The sequence below is a fragment of the Temnothorax americanus genome, unplaced genomic scaffold, assembly GCF_048541705.1.
Source record: "Temnothorax americanus isolate GAGA-0224 unplaced genomic scaffold, ASM4854170v1 Scaffold97, whole genome shotgun sequence".
Taxonomy (NCBI): Eukaryota; Metazoa; Arthropoda; class Insecta; order Hymenoptera; family Formicidae; genus Temnothorax; species Temnothorax americanus.
The window spans coordinates 391,193-400,777 of NW_027509820.1; the positions used below are offsets into that span (position 1 = coordinate 391,193).

Sequence of the window (9,585 nt, forward strand, 5' to 3'; positions counted from 1 at the left end):
ATTTTTAAAATATTTTTTAGAAACATTAAAATAATTCACAAAAATATTTTTGGAATGTTACATACGCCAGATCATGTCAGAAAATTTTTTTAAAAAATATTTTTAAAAGTGCAAATAAATATCCTGGGGAAAAAACCCTTATAATGTCTTATATGTTCATATATGATTATATAAGATTATATAAGAACATATATATATAAAATATGTCTTATAGTATGTTATATGCTCATATAACCTCTCATGACTATATAAAATCTCATCAGGCCAATGTCGTGTCTTTTTGATGCCGTTCTTATATATAACACTGTTTGTCAAATTTTAAATACGAGAAACAGATCATATCGAATGCCATCTATCGGATACTTTGAGATGCAATATTCTGATCTGATCATATATAATCTTATATGCCTATATATTTCATATACGATTATATTATTTTCAGTTTAAATTATAAGGTATGTTTGCAAAATAATACGATTAATATATTTGTTTATAAAAACTATAATATATATTATGTAACAGTTTTTTTCACGAATTATTACTGGTAATTTCACTGTTTACGAAAATATTTAATAAAATTTAATATGTCAATTAAAAAAATTAAGTATCAATAATCAATACACAATATGTGCTGAAAATAGAAACAATTCAAAATATGATACATAAGGTTGAAAGATATCCTCTTTTAAAGATTAAGAACGCCCATGGGGTTTCACGGACTATAAGGTTGATGTGGTCAGCATTCCGCCTGGCTGATTTACTCTCCGAAAAAGATTTTGTTACTCATTGGACAAGAGGGAGTTTCAGAGGTATTCTACAAGCAGACCAAGTTAGGAAAAATGGGCAGTATAATGAACATTCCTAGAGGACGGAATTAGAAATACCCCAAGGAAGAAACATATATAACCGATTAAAGCATCATAATAATAGTTAGCAACGAATATCTCTAATTAAGGAATAAAATTAAACACAATATGTTTTCATGACAGAAATTCATTCTTGGTACATATATTTTTGCTGTACTAATAAGTGCAATAAGGAAGACACCTCTTGCGAAATTTCGAAACCGATCGTTCAAACTATGAACTGCTACGTTACTTTTTATATCACAGTTCTGACTTCTGACTGAAATAAAACAAAAGATCGCCCAAAGCACCGTTGTTCAATAGCTTCCACTGCTCACTGACAGAATTAATGCAACACATAATAGTCTCAATAGTAGTGTGCGAAATTAGGAAAAAGAACGTACAATATTAGGCACAGTTCCCTTAATATATAAAGATGTCGGAATCAAATCGGGGCAACACCGATGATACATAGTAGGTGAGCAACGGGCACTCCGAGTACAGGGATCTCGCTTGCGGTTAGCGGGCTCGAGGGAGGCTTCGCTGCCGCGGGGGGAGCGCCGTAAGCGGTGGGCGAGGGGGTCGAGGGACGGTGTTAAGGGTCACCGGAGGGGGGGCTATGCGGGGGGAAGAGAAAAATGGGCGAGAGGGGGAGCGCGACGCGGGGGGAACATTTGGAGTAAGGTTGGGTGTGGCAGGGCTGCCAACGGGGGTTCAGCGCGGGGCAGGGCTGCCAACGGGGGCTCGTTGCGGGGATTTGGGCGTTTTCCGAGGGGCGCTCGCGCCGTTACCGACCGTTTTAGAGAATCGTGGGCCAATATATTTTTTTGTTTGTTGTTTTTTTTTATTCGTCGTCGTCGTTCGCGCGCGTTTGTTGTCCGAGAGGGCGATCGGAGCGGCGCTCGCGCCGTTACCGACCGTTTTGGAGAATCGCGGGCCAATATATTTTTTGGTTTGTTTTTTTCTTCTTTGTCGTCGTCGCTCGCGCGCGTTTGGGCGCGTCCGAACTCGTTCGAACTCGTTCGAGGTCGTACCTCTGGACGTTTCGGGGGGTGGGGAGAACGACGCGTTCGAGGTGGTTCGTTTCGCGGGGAGGTCTCGCGCGCCCGTCTTCGTCGTCGTCGTTTTTTTTGTTACTCTCGGACTGAAGGTCGTTTCGATCTGCAACGCGATCGCGGGGAGTAAGCGCGGTCGCGCGAAAATGGGTATACGGATTTGAGAAAAGAGGGAAACAGAAAGAGAAAGCGCACAGAGATGAGATACGCATATAGTTTTTTATTTATTCAAAAAAATAATACAAGCGCGTTTACATTGTTTTGTTCGCGCGAATATATACATTTTGTAGACGCGACATCGTTATAAGGATTGGAAACAGAGCGCGGCTATCTCGCAGTCGACGATGTTGTCAGGATCGAAGAAATTGCTCTTTAGTATCGCAATTTGAACCGAAGTTTCCATTTTCATCGCGGCGGCGGTTATCTCCCGATAGCGCGAAAACTTCGCGTCGACCTCCTCGGTCGCCGCGCTCAGCGCACAAACGACGCGATCCACGCAAAATTGGAGATCGTACAGCGTGAGCAGGATTTTGCGCACCATCGCCACGCGAGCCAGGTTGGGTAGCTCCATACGTACGATCGGCCCGTTGTTGATCACTCCGAATCGCAGCGTCATCCCTCCGATCGACATCGGCGAGGGGGGGGGGTGAGTTACGTCGGAGAGAGCGCGTTCCATGCACGACAATACGTCGCGTTTGTGCTCAACCAGTCCTTTCCACATGTCGAGCGTCAGGAAGATTTCCCTGCCTTGTTTGTCTCCCAGGGCGATATCCACGTACGAAGGCGATTTGATCGCGATACCTATAGCTATGTACTTGTAGCCAGTCGTCGTCAGCAGATAACGCGTCGTCAGGACGCGCACAAGGGGCAATTCGACAGTCTGGTCGGTGGGAGGGCGAAAGTTGGAATGAAATTCCTGATGATGACGACGATGATCGTCCTCGACGGACGCGTCGGTGGGAAGATGAGAGCTGCGACGCGACTCCTGGCGACGAGGAAGATAATGGCGATCGTCCATCGAACTGATCCTCCGCCTTTTATTGCCGTTGTCGTTCGTCTCCGAATCCGCCGTCTCCGTAGGGAAAATACTCCTCGGCGCGGGTCGATCGGCCAATGTCGAGAACATTTCGCGCCGCGGTAACCGTTCCTTTCTGATTTTTTTCCAACGCGTCGTATTCGGCCGACGACGCGACACTGATGCTTTGGGAGGGACACGTCGGTATAAGTAAGAAAGATCTGACTTATGTCGCGCGAGGCGTGGTGTGGGAAATTTGCGCGGTCCTCTACTTCCATCGGCGGATGCGGAAATCGGAGAGCCGAACCCCGGTGTCGTCATCGTTCCAATAATCGCTCGCCGTCGACGTTAGCGAGTTATCGTTGAGGCGTACGATTCGATCGAGGAGATCGCGCAACTGCTGCAGCAGTTCGGCCTTAGGGCAAACGATATTTAGCATCCGCAGATCGAATTTACCGGCCGACGAGACGGTCCTCGTAAATTCGTTGAATTTGTAGAACTGCGTCCGAGTGGTGAAGTACAGATTGCCGTCGATGTAGCGGAAGATCGACGTCACGCCGGTCGGTATTTCGGGAAACGTCGCCTCGAGGGGCGTAAATTTGGCGACTTTCTTGCTCTCGTGGCATTCGTCTATCTCGCCCACCGAGTTACCGTTGAACACCACGAAGGAACGTCCTCTGTGGGTGTTCACCGCTCCGTTGATCAACGTGTTTTCGGGAAATCCGAGTTCCTGCAGGGTCTTCGGCCAACCTGGCCGCAGACTAAATTCCGGATATTGAACCAAGTATACTAAATTATCTACGAACACCACGAGATCGCCGGACAAGGATTGATAGGCGGCGGTCACGCGCGTGTAATTGTCGTGAAGAAAACTCATGTGATTCGAGAGGGCTAAAAGTCCGTTGTACGTCCTACCGTCCAGATCGATCGACCAAACGTAACGCTTGTACGAGATGTACATTCGATTTTTCAAAATCAATATCCCGTTCACGCGATCGAGGCTGCACAGGTCCGGCGACGGCGGCGGCGGCGGCGGCGTCCGACGCGGCGGATTGTTCAGAATTTTTTCACCGTACAAACGTTGAATGTCGGCGATGTCGTTTTGGTCGAGCTTCACCGGATACTGCTGGTCCGGCTGTATCGCGAACATCACCGATGTTTTGCGCTCGTTGTGCACCAATTTAAGGGAGTGGTCGATTTCGTGCGTCAACGTGTAATGCAGGGAAAACTTATCCGCGGCATGTTTGTTGACGTAAATGTGCCACGGCTCGTCCCCGTCGACGTGCACCTCGGAGACAAACCCCGCTTGGTCCGTCGGGAAAGACGCGTGGGCGAGCACGTTGCCGGGGCCGTCGAATTTGTCCGAGCAAATTGCTCCGTTTATCTTGATATTTGTGTTATAATGACGTAGGCGTCGCCAAGATATTATAATGTCGGCATTCGGCGTTTCGGAGCGTTCGAACGTCAATGCCGAATGCTGCGACCACAGATCGAACGCGGCCCGCGCCGTGTTCAGCTCGGTCCTGTCGGCTAAGTGAAAATGCCACGTCAGGTGCGTCTTCGGCCATTTGGACAGGCTCGCTTTCGTTCCGTGCTTCAGGATATCTCGGAAACTGCATCGCGGTTTTCTCATAAATTGCAGCGTTTCGTTGTTGGGCGTTCCGTCGCCGGGTAAATTGTAGTAATTCTGAAGATCGTCGAAAGCTTTGCGAAGAACGTCGTTTCGTCTCTGAGCCGGAACCGCGTCCAGGTCTTTGGACAGATATCCGTGTTTCTGCAGGTAGTCGAACGTGAGCGCGTAATTTTTGTCCGTAAATGTGGAATTGATGCACCCCGCGGCGATAAAACACGCGGTTAACGCGCGATTACGCGCGCGAGCCGCATCGTCGAGAGCGAGAGAGAGAGAGACGGCGGAACCGCGATGACGGCGCGTTGCGGTTTGAGCGCGATCTGAATGCGAACGTTTAAGGGGCCTTTTTATGCTGACGCTCGACGCTTGATTTAAGCGTCAAAACTGGTCACGTGACTAACTTCATCGGTAAGAAGGCGAAATAGCATCAAATATGCGAGCGTCGAAACAAGCAATTGACTGAAACGAGCGTTAAAAAGACTGTCACGTGACCTATCACGTGATCAAGTGACGCCCAAATCGAGCGTCGAGCGTCAGCATGAAAAGGCACCTTAATACATTAAAAATGAAAGTATATTAAACCAGTAATATGTATAACGTTTTTTTTTACACAAATTTATAAAGTATTTAAATTCGCGGAGTCGATGCTGGCAAAACATTCGCGTCGCTCAATCCACCAATCGCGTAACTTCATCACGTTCTCCATGGCGCAGCACCGTTAATGACGCCGGCAGCGAAACGCGCGATCGACGCAAAGAAACTCCAACCGATCGACGTCCTCGTACTCCGCGTCGACGGCCACGATCGTCGCATCGACGTCGCCGAGAATCTCCTGCAGCCATCTCTTCTTCTCGAGACTTTTAACACGTAGATTGGCGCGTTGGGCGTCTCCTCCGTCTCGCGCAACTCGTCCAGGTTGTTGCGCACCGCGCGTCGAAAGATCGTCTTCGCCTGGCGATAGTCCGTGTCGCCGTCCTCCCAACGAAGGCCGTGATGGTTCGCTATCAACCAACTGGCCCTCGCTTTCTCGGAGCTCGTCAGCAGATTCCAACTCATCGGTGCGCGAAACACGTGATGCGCGAGCACGCGCATCTCGCTTCGCAGCACGGCCACCTCCTTCGCGACGAATCTGTCGCCCACCGTGAATCCTTGCAGGTCGACGAAGATCGTCGTCGTTGCCGCTGTTGCCATTGCGTAGGCGCGCGTTGGAAAAAAGGACGTTCACCGGCAAAATCATTTTCTTAGAAATTTTCTTAAACTTTCAGTATATGTTTAATTAAACGCGTTTTATACGTAGGCGTTTTATTCAATGCCCCTTGCGGTACTAAAATTTGAGATATTCAGCTTCAAAGTTTCGATTTTTAACACGGGATCCCTATGTTGAGCTCTCTCGACACGGACATTTCAATGAATAATAAGTACAGTTTCTTTGAATTTTTATGAAAAAATAGTATAAGATGCCTCATATCATTAGTAACGTGTGACAATAAAGTTCGATATAGCAAGCGGTATTTATTTTTGAGAAATAGTCGTCTAAAGAACACTATCGGACATAATTTTCGTCTGCTCGGAGGCAGGGAGAGGGAGAGATCACTGCGAGACTTGGCAACGTTGCTACCGCTGCGACATATAGGTTAAGTAGAAAACGTCAAGATCTTATGGGCAACGTTATTTAAATCAAGTTATTTAATATTTTTTCTTTATAAGAGAGATTCATTATTATTTACTTTTAGAATGCTCAATAAACAAGTAGAACGTACTCATTTATGATTGGTATTGGAGAAATGGAAACGGAACAAAAATTTGCCAGATCGAGTAAAGCTGCGCGGCTAAACGAGTTTCAGACTTTTATACGCACGGAAGTAGTTGTCAACCATATCATTACTCCGTGAGTCTGAGTTGAGCACAACTGCCACCGGAGAACGTCCTTAAGTTGCTTGTTCCTAACAGAGTCTGAGAAACGATGGAAGGAGCCCGCGAATTTATATATTCCTCGTTTCCGGGATTTCCCGGGATGAGGTATCTCCACAACCTCAATTTCCGTTATTAGATAATTTTGCGCACCACGTTGGTCAGCGGACTGTACTCGATGACGCGATCGTGATCGATGAAACAAAAAGCTGTGGTTTTCGGCGGAACGTTTTCCTTGTTTTCGAACTCGATGCGCACGTCCACGGTGGCGCTCTTCATTGATTCGTTTTGACGGGAACAATCAATCACCGCGAGCGGAGCTACCCGCGCGAATTCGCGCGGGGAGAAGAGCGCGTCGTCGCGACCGTTCTCGTAGTACGCTCCCCGAAATTTTGCGTACATACATCTCGTACAGCACGGCGAACTTGTCGCTCTCGAAATCCACGTTCACGTCGCCGTAGGGATAGAACTCCGAGTTGAGATACAATTTCACGTTGGCGAGCGCGCAATGATCGAACCTCGAGGCGTCGCCCGCGAATTCGTTTCGCCGTCCGGTCTGCAGCGCGAATATGACGTATCGCGGCTTCTCCAATTGCGGCGCTGCTTTCACGGCCCACGAATGCTTGGTCGTGCTCTGCAGCAGGGGAAATTCGTACAGATCCCAAGAGCGAAAGCCCGCGCTTAGAAATTGTCCGCTCTCCAACGTTCGCAACAGCGATAATTTAGTCACGTCGTTCAGCGCCACGTGAGGCATACGCCATTGCACTTTCAACAACATAATTCGCTCTGGAAAAGAGGTACGAGCCTATCGTCGGACCTCTGAAACGACTCGCCGACGACGTGGAACGCACGAGTAAAGGACCGGGCAAAATCGACGACGACGACGGCGGTGGCTTTGCGTTCGCGAGAAAAATAAAAGCGACGAAGAGAGCGAAGAAGGACAGCGAAAACGACGATGACGATGGCGCCGATCTGAAGCGCGATTACGGGGAGGACGACGACGTTTTCGCCACGCCGATCAGGACGACGACGACCGCGGAAAAAAGAGAGCCGCGTGCGGCGCGGCTGATTTTGGCTCCCGCAACGACCATGACGAGCTTCACGCCGATCCGCGGCGATTCGGTCCAGTTTTTACCCAGAGAACGCGAGATCGTCTCGGAGACGACGACTCCTCCTCCCACATTGGAGAAGTCCGTCAGGAAATCTTTGAGTACGGCGAAAGGTCGTGACGCTCTGAATAGCCAACTAGGACCGTTAGGGCGGGAATACTTGGGCGCTCTTCTGGGCGGCGACAAAAACAAGGAGATTGACATCATTTACGGAGTGCATTTCGGCGAGAAAGGCACGATGCTGGGTAACAAGCGATTCGACGTGAACCCGGATGACTCCATGGTCATCGACGGTGTACGATACAAAGGCACGCGCGGCCTGTACGAGTTGATTTTCATGGGAAAACCCGACCCTAAAATCTACACGGAGAAGGACAAACTAACGTACAGGAGTATACTTTTCTCCACCAGCGCTCACAAACGCGGTGGCAAAGCCGACAATCCCGTCAAGGGCAACAAGGGACCGAAGTACAAAAATATAATAGCGCCGCTCGTAAACCCGTCTCACAGAGTTGGGACTACAAAGGGTGCCGGGCTACCGTCGGCCATGCAACTGACCGACAACGCTGTCGATTACGTTCACTGGGACGATCCCAACGAGCTGGTCGATAAATTTCGACTGCTGGACGCCTCTCGTCGGGCCGGCAACGACGCTCACGACAACGAAATCCTGTCGATAATCGAGGAACTTCGCGAGGCCGGCTTCGTCATAAATTGATCGGTCGCGTCGGTCGCGACGTCAGTGCGAGTCGCGCGCCCACCAGCGCGATGTCCGTGAACAAATTCAGCATGTCTCTGATGAATCGGGGCAGCGGCGACGGAGTCGACGGAATCGCGGCGCTGGAAAGCGTCGCGCTCCGTTTGAACGCTCAGGATTCCTACGACGCGTCGGGACGTTAGATACGACGCGTAGCCGCGCCGGAGGTCGGCGCCGACGCGGCCAACAAGAGCTTCGTCGAGGGAGCAATCGCAGAGCTCGGAAAGACTTTGAGTGACGCGATAAAAGATCAGATGGATAGACTCGCTGCCGCGCCTCTTGTCGAATTACAATCGCCGCAGACACAGAACGATCCGAATGCGTCCGGCGGACGTGACGCCCACCGTCGCTGAAAAACTGCTGCGCACGGTGTACGGTCGCGCGAAGATCGCCGCGCCGGCGAGATTTCGAGTCGACGATCCGGTGCGCATGAGCAAATTCAAAACGATCTTCGAAAAAGGCTACACTCCCAATTGGACCACCGAGATTTTTCGCATAGCCAAAATACAAAGGACCAATCCCGTTACGTATCTGCTGAAAGACGTTCGCGGAGAAGCGATAGCCGGAGGATTCTACGAACACGAGTTGCTACGCGTCTTCAATCCCGACGTCTATCTCGTGGAAAAAGTCCTGCGCAAGCGCGGCAATCGAGCGTTTGTGAAGTGGCTGAGAATGGACAGTTCGCACAATTCGTGGATAGATAAGGCGTCTGTGTTGTAAAAAGAAAGAAATATTTAGAGTACTTAGTAGTAGGATAGCAATGGATACTCCGAACTCAGGGATCTCGGGTTGCGGTTAACGGGGTCGGGGGGGGGGGCCTCGCTGCCGCGGGGGGAGCGCCGTAAGCGGTGGGCGAGGGGGTCGAGGGACGGTGTTAAGGGTCACCGGTAGGGGGGGGCTATGCGGGGGGAAGAGAAAACTGGGCGAGAGGGGGAGCGCGACGCGAGGGGAACACTTTATGTAATGTTGGGTGTGGCAGGGCTGCCAACCGGGGTTCGGCGCGGGGCAGGGCCGCCAACGGGGGTTCGTTGCGGGGATTTGGGGCGTTTTCCGAGGGGGCGCTCGGAGCGGCGCTCGCGCCGTTACCGACCGTTTTGGAGAATCGCGGGCCAATATATTTTTTGTTTGTTTTTTTTTTTGCTTCTTAGGCGTCGTCGCTCGCGTGCGTTCGGGTGCGTCCGAACTCGTTCAAACTTGTTCGCGGTCGCTCTCGTCGCTTCCTCCGTTTGTTTTTCTTTTATTTTTTGTCGGAGGATGCGGTGA

At 50.0% G+C, this 9,585-nt stretch overlaps 2 protein-coding genes across 2 annotated transcripts; one reads left to right on the top strand and one right to left on the bottom strand.

Annotated features, from left to right (window-relative positions):
* Window positions 1-3,183: 3,183 nt before the first annotated feature.
* LOC143908497 (interstitial collagenase-like) lies at window positions 3,184-5,736 on the bottom strand. The gene is made up of 2 exons (XM_077426182.1): window positions 5,404-5,736; window positions 3,184-4,689 (listed from the first exon to the last, which is right to left on the bottom strand). Exons 1-2 carry the CDS (start codon window positions 5,734-5,736, stop codon window positions 3,184-3,186), a joined length of 1,839 nt encoding a protein of 612 aa, XP_077282308.1.
* Window positions 5,737-8,640: 2,904 nt separating this feature from the next.
* Window positions 8,641-9,042, top strand: LOC143908498 (uncharacterized). The gene has a single exon (XM_077426183.1). It carries the CDS (start codon window positions 8,641-8,643, stop codon window positions 9,040-9,042), a length of 402 nt encoding a protein of 133 aa, XP_077282309.1.
* The last annotated feature ends 543 nt before the right edge of the window (window positions 9,043-9,585 follow it).

What these genes read in the sequence shown, in the direction of transcription:
- LOC143908497 (XM_077426182.1), bottom strand. Translation starts at nt 5,736, where the DNA reads ATGGCAACAGCGGCAACGACGACGATCTTCGTCGACCTGCAAGGATTC. An exon ending in CGCCAATCTACGTGTTAAAA is followed by an intron (nt 4,690 to 5,403) that starts GTCTCGAGAAGA and finishes GACTACCTGCAG; the next exon opens with AAACACGGATATCTGTCCAA.
- LOC143908498 (XM_077426183.1), top strand. Translation starts at nt 8,641, where the DNA reads ATGCGTCCGGCGGACGTGACGCCCACCGTCGCTGAAAAACTGCTGCGC.